Genomic DNA, 16,942 nt, shown 5'->3' on the forward strand with positions numbered 1-16,942 from the left:
ATGTCGACGTACGTAGCACAAGTGACACCCGATCACCCTAGCTAATCTCGTGTATAGCATGGGTGACCTTCTTGGCTTCGAGGGTTTCCTCAACGAGACAGCACCTTTTCGTCCGGAAGAACACAAAGTGCAGTGGAAGTCGAGCCGCCAGTATCTAGACTTCTCGTTCGGGAACAATTACAACGCCACATGCGCATACCCCAACTTCTGGAACGAGTCAGGGCAACCGGTGTTGAAGGATTCTGATAAGACGTTTAGCAGGCTTGTCGGGTGCTATGACAGCGAGTTTGATCAGGTATGTTACGCAACTTGATAGCGAGGAGCAGAGTAGTTGTACTAACGATCTACCTCTCGCAGTATGGCGATACGGAAGCGTTCGGTGTATTTCCCGACTGGCAGCGCCAGCTATCCAAGTTCGCATCCGTCCAAGACCGTTTACGAGAATGGGTACCTTCAGTCCGAGGAAAGATCGAACACTTTTCGTGCATCACAATAGCGATGCTGGATATCGATGGCTTCCGATTCGACAAAGCTACACAAGTCACGGTCGAAGCTCAAGCTGAGTTTGGCGACTTTGTCCGGCAATGCGCGCGGAAGTATGGGAAGAACAACTTCTTCATGCCCGGCGAGATCACAGGAGGTAACAACTTTGCGTCCATTTACCTTGGACGCGGGAGACAACCTGACCAAGTCCCCGACAACATCACCCAAGCCGTCACCCTGACCAACAACTCGGATGACAAGTATTTCCTGCGAGCGCATGGCAAACAAGCGTTGGATGGAGCTGCGTTTCATTACAGCACATATCGATCGCTAACTCGCTTTCTTGGATTAGACGGCAATCTAGAAGCAGGTTACGATGTTCCCGTCAACTTTGTCAATGCTTGGAATACACTTCTCACCACTAACGACTTCGTCAATGCCGAGAGTGGGGAATTTGATCCGCGGCACATGTATGGAGTCACGAACCAGGTGGGCTCTCTACAGAATCTCTGCACCATTCCTATCATAAGTACTAACATCATCAGGATGTCTTCCGTTGGCCCGCTATAAAGCAAGGCACCGAGAGAATGCTGCTCGGCCTCTTTGTCACAACGATCCACATGCCTGGTATTCCAAAACTTCTCTGGGGCGAAGAACAGGCGTTCTACATCCTTGACAGCACTGCTGCCAACTATATTTTCGGTCGACAGCCGATCTCTTCAGCTCAGGGGTGGCAAAACCACGGTTGCTACCGCCTCGGTAGCTCGCAGTATTACGACATGCCACTGGAAGCAGTGCTTGATGGCTGCAACGACGACACCGTTAGCCAAGATCACCGAGACCCTTCGCATCCTGTTCACAACATCATCAAGAACATGTATCACCGCCGTACTCAGTATCCGGTCCTCAACGACGGTTACTTTCTACAATCGCTCTCCAATCAGACTCGCTTGGTGCAACTGCCAGGCTCGAATGGAACGAAATCGGAGTTCGGGATGTGGAGTGTCATGAGGAATCAGTATCCGGATGTACAAAACCTGACCGAAGGGACTGAATCATCGCAAATCTGGCTTGTCTACTCCAACGAAGATCGCGATGTCAGCTACAAGTTTGACTGTAAAGACAAGAATAAGGCACTCATATCCGCATTCGACGCTGGAACGACAGTCAAAAACCTGTTCGCTCCCTACGACGAGATCAAACTCGGGAACAGCTCTACCGCCTTGGGCATAGACGGCTCAGAGGAGTTCAATGGTTGCGTCGATGAGCTCGATATGAAGGCGTATGACTTCCGGGCGTATGTGCCAAAGGGTAGCTGGCTAGATCCTATCCCCGTCATCACGAAGTTCTTGCCAGGCCATGATGCTCAGATTGAGTCGAAGAAAGGAGTGGAAGAGAAAGATTCGCTCGAGATTGAGTTCCAATTCTCCGAAGCGATGGATTGCGACGGGATTACGAAGGACCTCGCCATTACATCTGATACCGAGAATGACTTCTCTGCAACAGTTGACGAAGACACTGTCGACTGTGCTGATATCTCGTCGCTAGTATCGAATCTTGTCGGTGGCTCCACGTCTAAATGGAGCTGGAAAGCGACTCTGAAGGATGTCTCTCACGGCATTCACACTGTCACCGTCAAGAACGCCACTACCAAGGATGGAGAGCGCTTCACGAACGCCAACGATCGCTTCATGATCCGGATCGGAGCTAGGAACAACCCTATGGTCTTCCCTCGTGTCGCAAACTACACTAGTGGTGTACTCAAGAAGGACTCCAAGGGCTTACATGTATCGCACGTCGCCCCAGGCGCCAACAAGTGGCGGTACTCTACCAACTGGGGATCAACCTGGAGCCAATGGGAAGACTATGAAGGCGGTAACAGCGACCTTAAGACGCAGCCCTGGTCCGGTACCAAACGTCAAAGATGGGAGGGCGAGCACGTCATTCTTCAATACTGGAACCGCGTGACTGGAAGTAGCGATCACATCCAGCACACGGACACGAACTACAAGGGCCAACCAAGACGCTTTCCCCATCTCTTTGCTCACGGGCCGTACAACCAATTTGGATTCGATGCTGGTATCGACAGCTCATTCGACCTTGGCAAAGACGGGAAGTGGAAGCTACACATCATGACCGAATGGCCTTCGGTGGCCCAAGTCAACGTCTGGGGCATGAATCCTGGCGGTAAACCCGACGCGGGCTTCGTCTTTGGCGACGTTGACAACGATGGTGTTCTGGACCGACTGCCCCCGGACTCTCTCGCGAAGAACGTGCTGAACATGTCTGTCCTGCCACCTCGCCCATACCTAGCGTATCGCGTTGAGATCGACGATGCGACCCTGGCATACAAGCTTGTCTACACAGGCAATCGCTTCATACAACTGATCATGTTCGCTCTTCTCTGGTCTCTACCCGTGTTGACAGCTGCAGTCAGTATCTGGATCTACAAGGGCGCCTTCTATGGTGTCAAGTTCAACCAGACGGGTGTGAGCGCACAAGGTCTCGCTTTCTTCGCATCTTTGGCCTTTTGGCGCCGCGGCCACAAGTTCGAGAGTATCCAGTCTGACGATGTCGTCGAGCTGAAACGATCTACTCCGCGACTCGGCTTTCCAAGGTCGCGGGACTCGTCTCCCATGCCCGCTGCGGCTATCGGTAAGTTTGGTGCGAACAAGAAGAGGCCTATGATTCTTATTGCAACCATGGAATACGACATCGAAGACTGGGCGATCAAGATCAAGATCGGTGGATTGGGTGTCATGGCACAGCTCATGGGGAAAAATCTGCCTCATCAAGACCTGATCTGGGTCGTTCCTTGCGTCGGTGGGGTGGACTATCCTATCGATGAACCAGCGGAGCCCATGACGGTGACCATTCTCGATACTGAGTACGAGATCCAGGTCCAGTACCACAAGCTCAACAACATCACATACGTGTTGTTAGATGCGCCAATCTTTCGACAGCAGACCAAGACCGAGCCCTATCCACCCCGTATGGATGATCTGGACTCGGCTGTGTATTACAGCGCTTGGAACGCCTGCATCGCTCTGACCATCGAGAGGTTTCCTATCGATCTGTACCACATCAACGATTACCATGGCGCTGCAGCACCGTTGTATTTGCTCTCCAAGGGACGAACGATACCTTGTGCGCTCTCCCTACATAACGCAGAGTTCCAGGGATTGTGGCCCATGCGCACACCAAAGGAGCGCGACGAAGTCTGCCGCGTATACAATCTCGAGCCTTCAGTCGTCGAAAAGTACGTCCAATTCGGCGAGGTCTTCAACCTTTTGCACGCTGGCGCAAGCTACATCCGCATCCATCAACGTGGTTTTGGCGCCGTCGGTGTCTCAAACAAATACGGTAAACGATCGTACGCTCGCTACCCTATCTTCTGGGGTTTGAAGGAAGTTGGCAGACTACCGAATCCTGATCCGAGTGACACCGCTCCTTGGGAGCCGGAGAAGGAAAACGAGAATATTGTTGTTGATCCGGCGTATGAGGCTAGTCGTGGGGATTTGAGAATTCAGGCTCAGCAGTGGGCTAGTTTGGATGAGGACCCTAATGCTGAGCTTTTTGTGTTCGTTGGGCGGTGGAGTAACCAGAAGGGTGTCGATCTTATCGCCGATGTCTTCCCTGCCGTTCTCGAGAAGCACTCCAATGTGCAGCTCATCTGCATAGGTCCCGTCATCGACCTCTACGGAAAGTTCGCAGCTCTCAAGCTCGGAAAGATGATGGAGAAGTACCCCAGGCGCGTGTTCTCCAAACCCGAGTTCACTGCACTTCCGCCTTTCATCTTCACGGGCGCTGAGTTCGCCCTGATCCCTTCCCGCGATGAGCCCTTCGGTCTAGTCGCTGTCGAGTTCGGTAGGAAAGGAGCGCTTGGTGTGGGTGCTCGCGTCGGCGGTCTTGGCCAGATGCCTGGATGGTGGTTTACGGTCGAATCAACAACCACCAAACACATGCTCCACCAGTTCAAGTCAGCCATCGAAGACGCCCTAGAGTCCAAGACCGAGACAAGGGCGATCATGAGAGCAAGATCCGCAAAACAGCGGTTTCCAGTCGCGAAGTGGGTGGAAGATCTCAACACCCTCCAGCAGACTGCCATTAAGATCCACAACGAGAAGAAGGACTCGGCATCCAAGGGTATCTTCCGTCCGCGTTCACGGGCTGCGGCTTCACAGACGTCGCTGCAGTTCCCTGATGAAAGCTTTTTCCCGCCTCAGTCTCGAGCTGTCAGTACGGACAGGCTATCGAATTACGAGCAAAGGCCAGTGGAAGACGACGTTGAAGTCCAATACTCTGGGAACACCCACACGAACCTTCACCGTGGTCTCTCACTCGGTGTACGTTCTGGGCCTGGACACGAAACAAGGATGAATCCCTCTGGTGATGCCATCACACAGGTTCACAAGCGGCGCTCACCGTCCAGAACACCAGACATCCATGAGTATGACCCAGAAGGCGCGATAACGTCGAGCCAAGGGTCTCTGCACGACCAGGAGATGTTCATCAGCCGCGAGCAAGCAGAAGCCGACTATCGCGAGTCTGAGCGCCGGCTTGCCGTAGCAGCTCTCGAAGGCAACTCTGCGGGCGCTTACGGACTGGATTCGCCACCTATCGACACAAGTTATCGGGGACGCGGCAGATCTCGCAGCCCGCTCGCAGACGACGAGACCGACGACATGCTGATAAGATCGCCACCCACAAGTGGCCTCCTGGACCCAAGTAGCCTCCCAATGCGCGTGCGATCATCGCATCACCGACGCAACCGATCTTCTGCTCTCGACCTAAGCACCATCAAGAACGCCAGCACAACCGATTTCAGCCTACAGAAAGTAGACCCAACATTCGAAGACAAGACCGGCGTATACTACACCAAATTCGAATCCATGCTCAGCAGCCTCAGCGGCAAGACCTCCGAAAACGACCTCTGCGTCGAGCAATTCCTCGTCGACAGCGAAAAAGAATGGTTCAAGCGGATGCGCGCAGAGAGACTGGGTCGCGGCGATCGCGCGCATTCTCAAGACAGCCGAGCGGGTCTGGGTATCAGTGCGCGTCCTGCGTGGCCCCGCGAGAGTCTGCACAGTAACGGCAGTCGGAGTTCGAGTTACTCGCACTACCAGTCCCCGTCCATGCAGGAAAGCGAGAATGATAGCGAAGAAGCTTCGCCACGGCCCTCGGGCGAGGTGGACGAATTCCTTCTCGGTGCGAACTATCAGCGCCCGTCGCTGCTGAAGCGCTGGTTGCAAACGCGAATCGGCGATTGGCCCATTTACTCCATTCTCCTTGCGCTCGGGCAGATTATGGCGGCGAACTCGTATCAGATTACTCTTCTGACTGGGCCTCAAGGCCAGGGTCCGGAGAAACTGTATATTGTTGGTGCGATCTTCATCGTCATGTCGTGTGTTTGGTGGGTCATGTTTCGCACGCTGCCATCGAAATTTGTTCTCTCCGCTCCCTTCGCAGTATATGGTGCTGCTTTCCTGTTCGTGGGTGTTGCGCCGTTTGCGGAGTTCGGGGTGGCGAGAGACTGGGTGCAGAATGTTGCGACTGGGTTGTATGTGTCTGCTTCGGCTAGTGGCTCGATATTCTTTGCGTTGAATTTTGGTGATGAAGGTGAGCTCCAAATTCTCTCCTCGACATATATCGTACTGACTCATCTAGGTGGTGCGCCCATCAAATCCTGGATCTTCCGCGCTTGTATGATCCAGGGAACGCAGCAACTCTACATCACAGCACTCTTCTACTGGGGAAGCACGCTCGCGAATTCCGACGCAAGCAATGCGCTTACCTCTTCGCCCAAGGCCGCAATGATCACGCTTCCAATAGCCGGTTTGATGTTCACCATCGGAGCTCTCCTCATCACATCCCTACCATCATACTACCACCAGTCCCCAGGCAAGATCCCCTCCTTCTACAAAACACTCCTCCGACGGAAGCTCGTAGGCTGGTTTTTCGTCATGATCATCCTACAAAACTACTTCCTCAGCACACCCTACGGACGCAGCTGGGCGTACCTCTGGTCTTCCCACGCAGCCCCACAGTGGGCGATCGGCCTGCTCGTCCTGGCCTTTTTCGTTGTAATCTGGGCAGCCTTCCTCTTCCTCTTCGCCAAACTGAGCGGCAGCCACTCCTGGTTCCTACCCATCTTCGCCATCGGCCTCGGCGCACCCCGCTGGGCCCAAATGCTCTGGGGCGTCTCCGGCATCGGCAACTGGGTCCCCTGGATGCCGGGCGGTCCCGTCGCCGGCGCGCTCGCCGGCCGTAGTCTGTGGCTCTGGCTTGGGCTTCTCGACGCGATTCAGGGTGTGGGGTTTGGTATGATGCTCCTGCAGACTCTCACTCGGATTCACATCGCGGTGTCGCTTGTCCTAGCCCAGATTCTCGGTACGCTCGTTACGATGCTGGCGAAGGCTACCGCGCCGAATGCGAATGGGCCTGGAGATGTGTTTCCGGATTTCTCGGCGGGAGTGGTGGCAGGGTTGAGTAAGCCGTGGTTCTGGATTGGGTTAGCGGCGCAGTTGGTGGTTCCGTTGGGGTTCTTTAAGTTTTTTAGGAAGGAGCAGTTGAGTAAGCCGTAGGTGGGTTAGTGTAGTAATCTGATTTCTTTCGACGCTTAAGTCTCAAGGGGAGGGGGACTCGAAGTAGTGTGTCTATCCGTCTCTAATGGAAGCATTCTCATGAGAGCGCGCTGGCAAATCTGCGTTGGCATCAGAGTTTGGGGGATGGCTCGGCGTTTCTAACGCTCTGCACAAGTCTATTGGTTCAGAGTACTCATTGTGAGCTCCTCTAGCAGCGAGTATGCAGGGTGCGTAAGATACGGAGCAGCATGGTGATCCGTCATCTAGGCCCGGAACTGCGCTCAGTACTGCCACGTAGTGTTCCCAGCCACACCAATTTTATGCAACCCATCCCCTTGATCTACAGTGTATAATGCGCGTGCGGATGTCTCATGCTTCGGGAGCGAGGTAGGGAGGCTGTGGGCGCCCACAGGTTCGCAGTCGCAGCGCTACGATCAGGTCTTCTGAGGTGGTTGGATGTCGCTTCCAGATTCGCGGTTTGCACCCGAGTCGACGGGCTACAGTTTATCAGGTTGCGCGTTGGGGACTTGGTTCGGGCTGGAATAGACGCAGGTGGTAGAAGTACTGAGGTAGGATCGGGTTGCGCCACTGCATGCGCTGCAGACATGGCTGTGCGACGAGGTATCTCTCAAGATCTCTCGAATCGGTAACCAATATGTGTATGCAGTGGTAGCGAGGTCATCGACTACTGTGAGGTGGTAGTGGGGTTGCATTGCTTGTGGGGTCTGCATGGCGTTGCAGTTGGACACACGCGACGGGCACGCGAGGCAGGGCGATTGGCGGCTTGGCATCGGGTTGATGTCACGTGTAGATGTATCCGCACCTTCCAAGGTTTGGTGCTGACGTGAACACCTTAATGTTGACTTTTCTCAATTTCAAAGGTTGTATATTATTGGGGTAGTAATTTGACATTGAGTTCGCCGCCTGACATGTTGGAGCCGACTTCTTCGGTACCTAGGTAGTCGGGTGCTACCTATATCGCTAGGTACCGAACGGCATGCAGTCCTTGGGCGACGAAGCGACCCTTCAGTAGCAACAAGCTTCATGACTGATGTGTACCCACGCGAGAATGCCGCCAGATTGCGTTCGAGACATTGTCTTGTGCGCATCTTCCAAAGTCCCGATCGTATCCACGGGCCTGGACTCCCGTGAAAAACGGGAAGCCGGCTGAGCCGAAGCGGTACCCTCGTTTCATCTTCGACATAGCTTCTCGACTTCCAGCTAGACTGTGGCAATGCAGCGAGTGCAACTACGTCGTATCTCGAGATTTGTTCGTATGGACATGTAGGAAGGAGCCAGGCCTGTTACTTCCTTTTTCGGGCGCGAAGGTTCCAAAATGACGTAAGTACGCATCGGTGCTAGTAAGCGCTACTCAAGCAGTCAATACTCTACCCAACCTCTCCTTTTTGTCATAAGGGTATCTCAACCACGACCAAACCGATCGTGTTCGCCTCTTCGCCATGACGCCTCGACGCATCATCGTTGCTCCCGCTGCCAAATCTGAAACCGGCGCCTCGGCCTACAGGAAGAACTCGTTATTTATGGAGATGCAGCGTCTGTGCGGACTTTGGGGCCACGCCAAACTCAATGAACACGAGTTCCTACCCTAGATGCATGCTAATAGCGCAGGTACCGGCGATCATGGTGCCGTAGTCGCTTGTTGGTGCCCTGCTAGAACAACCCTAAGTGGATAGGTTGACGAATTTCTCCCAGATTTCGCGCCCTGATGAAGTTTGCGGCCTTAGACCAGCATGGCTAGCAATTTGGGTATTCGGGCTCGGATAAGGCGATTTCTCCCGTGCTTCTAGTCGGTTTCTCGATTTGGGAACTTGACCAAAAGGTCGGGTTCTGCACTTTTCTGTTCTTCGTTACGTCCTTCTGCGAATTCTTACCCCTCTCTTTCCAAGGGAAGCATCAAGTATGCGTTCATTCTTTCTGATTCCGTTGTTTGCTATATTGCAGATATGTCAGGCTTTCAGTTCGCCGGATATTTACAAGCTCACGCAGCCTGGAGGTGCGAGTCCAGATTTGGGTGAAGATAGTCAGCCAGCTACTGTACCATCGCAATCAAGGTAAGGAGATCAAGGAAATGGCATGATGTCTCTTCACTAACTTGTCAATGACAGGCACGCAGCTGGGCCGGACTCTGGGCTAAACATCTTTCTACCGAGCTATAAAGCAGACCCCAACTGGTAAATCCCTTCTCACCAGACACGCACATGTGCAATCGTTAACACCAGTCCAGGCTTCCTCTGACACTGTCTCTCAAGACAGTCGGTTTGCAAGTCAAGGTCATCCAGTCGCTCAACATCTCGTCACAATGCCGGAATCTACTCATCTACACCTCTCCGAGCGTGAGCTACAGCCCGAGCTCTGCGGATGTCACGACCTTGACCTCTTTCGTGGCGAAGGGTGGAAGGCTAATCTTCATGAATCAAGTACCTACCGCTCTCCAGGCTCTGGCCGGTGTTTCTGCGTCAACCGTAGATACGAGTGGTGCCAGATCCGTCCTGCAGTTGACGAATACTGAGACACCGACGCAAGCTCTCCAAGGTTTCGACTTTACCGAGTACTACGATGTCAACATGCCATTCTTTGAGAATTACACCGAGACTGGTCTGATCAATGTTGGTTATACACCTATCAACGGCTCTCAAACGATCGGAAAATACCTGGTCCGTAATGATGGTGTCGACAGCGCAGATACATCCGCTACAAGCGCAGCGATCGTCAAGCACCAGCCGTCGGGCGCCAGTGGATACGTGTACAGCTTCGGTATGGACCTTGGATACTTGTACATTCAGGCTCAAGCTGAGGCCGGTGGGTATTCGCCATGGTATGACGGACACTACTACCCCGGATATGACATTGGAACCCGCGTCATCAAGAACATTGTCACCACCAGTCCTCATTTCGTGAGCCTGTGGTCTGTTCCTTACAACAAAGGACTCGCCTTCACCACTACCTGGGATATCGACACCTACGTCTCGTATCCACATGGCCAGGGTATTGCGGCTGCTGCACAAGATCGAGGTGCCGCGGGCAACTTGAACCTTCATACCAAGTACATCACCGATGCTTACGAGACCGCGTACTTCCAGTATGGCGTTCCCTATATCTACCAGATCAGTGGATTTCGAACTGCTCCTGATGGAAACCCGTTCATCGACTTTGGTAGCCACACAGTCAGTCACTCGCCCAACGCGGCGGGCTTCGACTATGGTACACTTCAAGAGCGGTTCATTGAAGGAACTGATGCCGGTTACTACCCGGTTATCCACCAGTGCGGTCCCAATGCTGACGGTACACCCACCAATGGAGAGGTCTGCACCAAGGGAGGTACCAGTGGACTCTCTTTCTACACATCAGGTGCTTCCGCATCGGGAGAGGTTCGTGTGAGTGCTTGGTTGATCCGACACATACTCCATGATAAGTTTAAGACCGGTTACAACATGACTACCTACCGTCCTGGTAACCTTGCTTGGAGCAAGTACCAAGCCACGCATTGCGTCGCCAACGGCATTATCGGCGGCTCTTCATGCGCAGGCAATTCGCACCTAACCCATCTTCCTTTCCAGGTCACGCATAACCGCGAGTCGTTCCAGGAGCTTCCTTACTACGAGTTCCCACTCCAGTGGTCTGATGGTGACGGCAATATGAGCAGCGCGGACTTCCCGGGCTCAGACTTTGCGAACCAGATCAAGTACATTGAGAAGATGGCACGGTATGGAGGTCACTACAACATCTTGATCCATCCCTCAGACGCCCTGTTCGATAAGATCCAGATTCAGCGCGCGCTCCATGATAGGGTACGTCCTTATGCAGTCTTCTTCAACCAGACAGGTATGGCAAACTGGTGGACCAACCGAGATCGCGCGATTGTAGACATCACCGCAGCGGACAACTCATCCGCAGTGATGACAGTCCGCTTGGACGGCCGCACGGAAGGACTTACTCTACAAGTTCCAAGCAATTATGCCATACAATCTGCCTCGGGCTCTCTCTCGGTCTGCCAGCAACCCTCATACGACAAGACCACGAACGCGGTCGTACTGCGAAACACGGCAAAGGGACTTTACACCCTCAACTTCGCTGTCGGGGCCAGCAACGCAACTGCCTCTACATGCCCTGACTTCACACCAAAGCCGATTGGAGATACGGAGTGCATAGCATGGGATGTGATGATTGACGACTTCCTCGAACTCTACTTTGGCAGCAACAACGTCAATCTACTCCTCTTGCAAACGGCTGCGACTGGACTTTCGTCGAACAATGTCGATGGTACCTTGCAGCTTACCGCGACCACGAACAGCGGCGTCAACTCGTACTACACCGAGATCTCACGCTTCTGCTTCGATGCCACCGTCTACACCCATTTGTACTTCGATATGGTTGCTCCTCAAGGAAGCACTTTCTACGTGCAGCTCGTTTCGTACGACACTGGATGCAACTTCGAACAGCCAAGTGCGACATACTTGGACGTTACCCGATACGCCCCTGCCGATGGCTCGAATCATACTGTCACCATTCCATTAGCCGACTTCAAGGGACAAGAGATGAAGCATGTGCGCGGAATACGCATCGGAAACATCTCGCCAGCACAGACACCCATCTACATCGACAACCTCAAGATCCAGAAGCGATGTGTAACAGCACCAGGAGAGGACCGTACCCCAGGTCTCGCAATTGAGTCGTTCCAAAACGTAGACCGATGGATCACTGGTATCAACAACATCTTTGGTCAGACCGACTACAACAACTCGATGACGTTCGCGAAGCTTTCTGAGTTAGGCAGAATGCAGTTGCTGCCGTCGAGCGCAGACTCCTTCTTCTATACAGACACTATGGTCGACGGAGCTACCTTGAACGCTACTGCATACACTGGAGTTTCTTTGAACGCGCGCGGCCCGTCCGGTGGGTCTTTCGATGTGGTATTAAGCTCAGGCGATGGCAAGACTACCACTGTCAACACCAGGTCTTACGCCACTTTAGGCCAGGATGATTTCTCCAACATCACTATTCCCCTCACGGCATTCTCGGGTATCAACACCGACTCGGTCAGCCGTATCACACTACGTAACTTTACGCCCAATGGCGGTTCCGCAACCAGCAACTTCACAATGCGATGGATTTCTCTTCTGGGTGGACCTTCCACGATTGGCGCTGGCCCACGTTGCCCAGCTCCAACCGGATTTGTTGTGCTGAACTTCTGCGACCCGAACGAGTTCAAGACGCAGACCAATGCTTTAGGCGCGGCTATCTCTGACGACCGAACGATGCAATCGTACAAGCAGACTAGCCGCGGATACGTCGACCTTGTACCCAAAGACGCGACATCTTACTTCTACTCGCTGCTCGCAAAGCCTTCCGAATGCAGAGCGGTGAACAGCTCTTACGACGCGATCATCCTGACCGTTTCCGGCCCGCAAGATGCAACCGCGAACATCGGTTTCAGATATGGCACTGATGGTTGCAGCACCAACGTAGTCACGTCTTACGTTCCGATCACATTCAACGCCGCGTCGACACAGCTCACGATTCCATTCTCTCGCTTCCCAGCTACTTTCAACCAGGAATACCTCCAGTCATTCGTCATGACGAACTTCAACTCCCCTGGCTCGACGTATCGCATCCACTCCCTGGTCTTCACAGGACCGGCAGATAGCCCCGGTTGCGCGCTCTGCTCAGGCACTATTCTGAACACCTGCACATTCGTGCCCGAAGTCCCGCGCGTCAACCGACTCCTCGGCCAGATGACCGACGAAGGATCTCTCGCTTCATACTCTGTTGACGGCGACGGCTCGCTCGTCTTGGGTTCTACAAGCGGCTCATACTGGTACTCCCAATTCGACAACAGCGGATGCTACAACGCGAACACGCTAAACGCAACGGGCATCCAACTTTCCGTCGCCGCTCCCGCAGGAACCACATTCCGGGTCACGATGCGCTGGAAGACCGACGACGAATGCACTACACTCTCGCCCCCGTCCTCCGTCCCCATAACCTCCTTCGTCACATTCACCAGCGCCGACGCCTACCAAGTCGCACAGATCCCCTTTGCCGACTTCTCCGGCATGAACATCAGCAGACTCGACAGCGTCGCACTCTCAGCGTTCAACCCCTCCGACGTCGCCGTCAAAGTCGGATGTATCAGTCTGATCAACGTCGCAGCCACGCCCTCCCTTCAAACATGCAACTGCCCCGACGACGCATGGCTGAACTACTGCACACCCGGCGTCGCAAACCGCAACAACAACGGCTACGTCCAAAGCGACGACGGCACCATGGAAGTCGCACCCGTCGTCACCGACGGCGCTTTAGTCCTCCAACCCAGCGTATCAGGCTCATACTGGTACTCGCTGCAAAACTGCGCCGACGTCTCCGCGTCCCAATACCTCGTTCTCAACGTGACGGCGAGTGCAGGCGCGAGCTTCAACGTGCAGTTGCAGAGCGGCGGGTTTGGCTGCGATGGCCAGACGGCGATACAGCGTCTTAGTGTTGCGACGGCGGCGTATGGCAGTATGAACGGCAGTCCGGTGGTGCTGAGGATCCCGCTGAGCGATTACACGAAGATGAATAATGGCGCTTTCTCGTTGGGCAAGATCGATGCTGTTGCGTTGGAGGGGTTTAGTGCGGAGACGTCGAGGTATTTGATTCATTGCGCGTACTTTAGTAGTGGGGGTGTGAATGGGACGGTTGTGGGGAATGGGACTGCGGCTTAAATGTAGTTGTTGATAGATATTAATCGTATTGTTTACTTCATCGCGTCGTTGTGTTGCTGGTGGTTGACGAAGCTGCACTCTTAAGCAACGTGATATCTACTCAGTCTCACCCACCAATTAGGCTGACGTCGTGCAATTGTATTCAGCAGAGATACCCTTGTTTTTGCTCACATGTCAAGTAGATGAAGCTGCACGCGCTTCGTGACAGCCTCAAGGCGCATTGTCTCCCAATAAAAACGTGACGTCGCCGCTTAGCAACGCTCTCCTCTTGACACCCACCTTAGTCCAACGAGCGTTGAATCGCTCAGTCAGACGTTCAACCGTCTCTCACCATGTGATCGGCAAAAAGAAGATTCTGACTTTTTGGCAAAAAACATACAACAGCGGGGATTCGCTAGTGGTCACCCACCTAACTACTAATCCGCCGGTATCATGCTTGTATATGGCTGAGCGGACGGGAAGCCTAATTTTCATGATCCTATGGTCGTATGTGGAAGAATGAGTAAAATGTTAACATATAACCTCGGCCCATGATGGGGGGCTCGGAGGAAGCAGCGTCGCTGGCTGCGCGAACGATCGTATGTACAACGTGCTCTCGATGTACACATGCTCTTGACGAAGCATTACATTGCAAATATGTGGTTCATTTCTATCGAGCTGTCCTATCAATCCGCCAGTGCAATTCGTGTTAATGGCGACATGGTCGCGTGTGCTGGGCTTACAACGTAGAGAATGTTTGACATCCAGGGAGCTCAAGTGCCGTAAAACCAAGTGGGATCAATTTACTGGAAAGAACTGGATAGAACGATAGATTGACTCTTCGTAATGTCAACCTCAGCCAAACGCACGTAGGCTCAAGATTCGCGATGTATGGCCACAAATCGCAAGGTGCCGATGCTACTTGGCACGAAGTTTACATCTCAACCGGTTCGCCCTTACATGCTTCCAATTCTCTCCGAAAACAAAAGAGTGCGCCTTTGACTCGGGCTATTCCCTCAGCCCATTTCCACACTATTTGGAGTGTTGGCCAAGATTCTAGGTAACCGTGGCTTCCTTCTAAACAACCCACTTAGCCACGTCGAAGTTTTGCGCAATTCTGCTCGAGTTGGCGGCCGGGCGATCAAGAAGACGACAGCAGTAACGGGGATTGCGACGGCAAAATATACCCAGAAGTGTTCGCTTCCTGGTACGTTCTCAGAATTCATGCTGAACAAGCTTGAAACGAAGCTTAGCGGGACGAAGACCAGGGCAAGAATAGTCAAGCGACTGATGTTTGCGGTTTCGGCAAAGGACTGTCGCGCGTCGATTATTTGGACCAAAGAAGTTACTACTGGCAACATGTTCTCTAGTCTGCGTCCGGCGTTCTCGATGTCCTCGCTGATGACTACGTAGTCCTCTAGAATGTTGGCGACTGAAGCAGTGTGGCTCTGTGTTGATGACGTGTGTGACTTGAGGTGGCGAATGACTACTCCGACCTTTTTCAGTGACATCATGCTCCGTCTACGCCAGCCTTGAAGCTCCCGAATGTCCATGTTGAATTTGTTAAGGTCCAGATGACTGCCCTCATACTCGTACAGCTTGATGCTATGCTGCATTACTGCGATGTATTTGACCCACTCGGCTGCAACAATCCGCATGGGATAGTACGCTAGACTTTGAATTGAGGGATCGGCGGAATCAAAACAGGCGGGTGCTTCGGTCTCCCAGTAGTGAACCATATCATCCATCATGCTGAGTCGCGTATTGTTCTCTTGCTGGTGCCGGGCTTCTGAGAATTTTGGAAACTCCATGAAATTCTCATACGTCCCCAAATAAGGTCTTAGACGCAAATGGACTTTGTACTCGGATTCACCCTTGTATCCCTCTCGAAAGTACGTATCGCCAAGCGGCGGGTCGACCAGAACCAAGCCTTAGCATGTCAGCTGTGGCGACAGAAAATATTAGACTAGATAACTCACTTAACCAAAAACCAGAGCTTTGGCGAAGCTTGATGATCGAGACACGATGTTGCACAAGTCCGATCTTTGTGGCGCGAAGAAACACCAACTTCCGGTCGATCGCCGTATTCAGAGAGAACCTGCTTCCAGAAGGGTATGAGACGTCAGAGGACACCGGTTGGTGGTATGAAACATTGATGTAGTCCCTACCACGGAGGCGAGATGGCAAGGTGGCATCGTCGGGTGTTTGGTGGCGCATTCCTGTCCTGTGTACAGTGTGTAGATGTGTAGCAAGGAACAACGGATCAACGTCGAGCTCCGAACCCAGCAACTGAATTATCTCAGCTGTCAAATCCTCGATTATCAGAATTCGTCCATGAAGTTGGCAATCAGCTCCAGGGTGTTCTTTTCCCGTACTGAATGGCGTCTTCAGCCTTATCTCATAAATTAGATGATCCATATTGTAAATCGGGCGAGATTTGGGGACGGATGTGCCATGTCGAAAATCGAGAGCAGTCGCACGACATCCGTGGGTACGCGCGTTTGGATTTATCAGGAACGAATGGAGAGTTCTCAGTGAAGGATTTCTCGAGCATAGCTCTTGGATGTATCGCGCATATGGATGCAGCACGCTGTATGAACTCTCGCCAGTCCTTCGATAACTTGGTGATATAGCGCGTACGGGATCTGAATACATGGTTTGTGTTGAGCACCTACGGAACGAATTTTGATGCAATAACAACAGATATGCGGCTCAACTGAGCGACTTTGGTGTTTCGCGATGTCATCAGGCTGAGGGAATCCGAAGGTGAAGGACGTTACCCTTGGCGGCGCGTGGCTGCCCATGTGTGCGCCCCGCGGGGCACAACGTGTCTTTGTGCTGCAGGCTGCAGACCGGTCATATGCACACGAGAAGACGCCTGCTACGTCGAGGGTGCAGACGCAAGAAGAAGGCAAAAAAGGGCAAAGAGAGGGCAAGACGAAGGGGTTGATTTGGCCGCAAGTAGCTAAATTCACAACTTTGGCTGCAAGGCTGCGTGTGCTACTGTGAGCTTGCAGACTGCGCAGTCGCGACGCGCCGGTTCGGCAGGCCCCCACACCAACGCTGGGCGCCTGAATCTCAGCCTTGTTCATCCAGTTTGACTTCCATCAACCCGCCAGCCTGATGCACCTTGTGAATGTCTCTAAAGATGCATATAAACTCCTTGTGCACCGC

At 53.1% G+C, this 16,942-nt stretch overlaps 2 protein-coding genes across 2 annotated transcripts; both read left to right on the forward strand.

Annotated features, from left to right (window-relative positions):
- On the forward strand, positions 1–7,067 carry J4E84_010374 (uncharacterized protein; the record flags this gene model as incomplete). The annotated part of the gene is made up of 4 exons (XM_049392929.1): positions 1–8; positions 58–295; positions 358–972; positions 1,029–7,067. 4 exons carry the CDS (start codon positions 1–3, stop codon positions 7,065–7,067), a joined length of 6,900 nt encoding a protein of 2,299 aa, XP_049239323.1.
- A 1,920-nt stretch (positions 7,068–8,987) lies between these two features.
- J4E84_010375 (uncharacterized protein) lies at positions 8,988–13,789 on the forward strand (the record flags this gene model as incomplete). Its single annotated transcript, XM_049392930.1, has 3 exons — positions 8,988–9,139; positions 9,194–9,259; positions 9,313–13,789. 3 exons carry the CDS (start codon positions 8,988–8,990, stop codon positions 13,787–13,789), a joined length of 4,695 nt encoding a protein of 1,564 aa, XP_049239324.1.
- Between the last annotated feature and the right edge of the window lie 3,153 nt (positions 13,790–16,942).

Source organism: Alternaria hordeiaustralica (assembly GCF_023758085.1).
Source record: "Alternaria hordeiaustralica strain BMP 2776 chromosome Unknown scaffold_40, whole genome shotgun sequence".
NCBI lineage: Eukaryota > Fungi > Ascomycota > Dothideomycetes > Pleosporales > Pleosporaceae > Alternaria > Alternaria hordeiaustralica.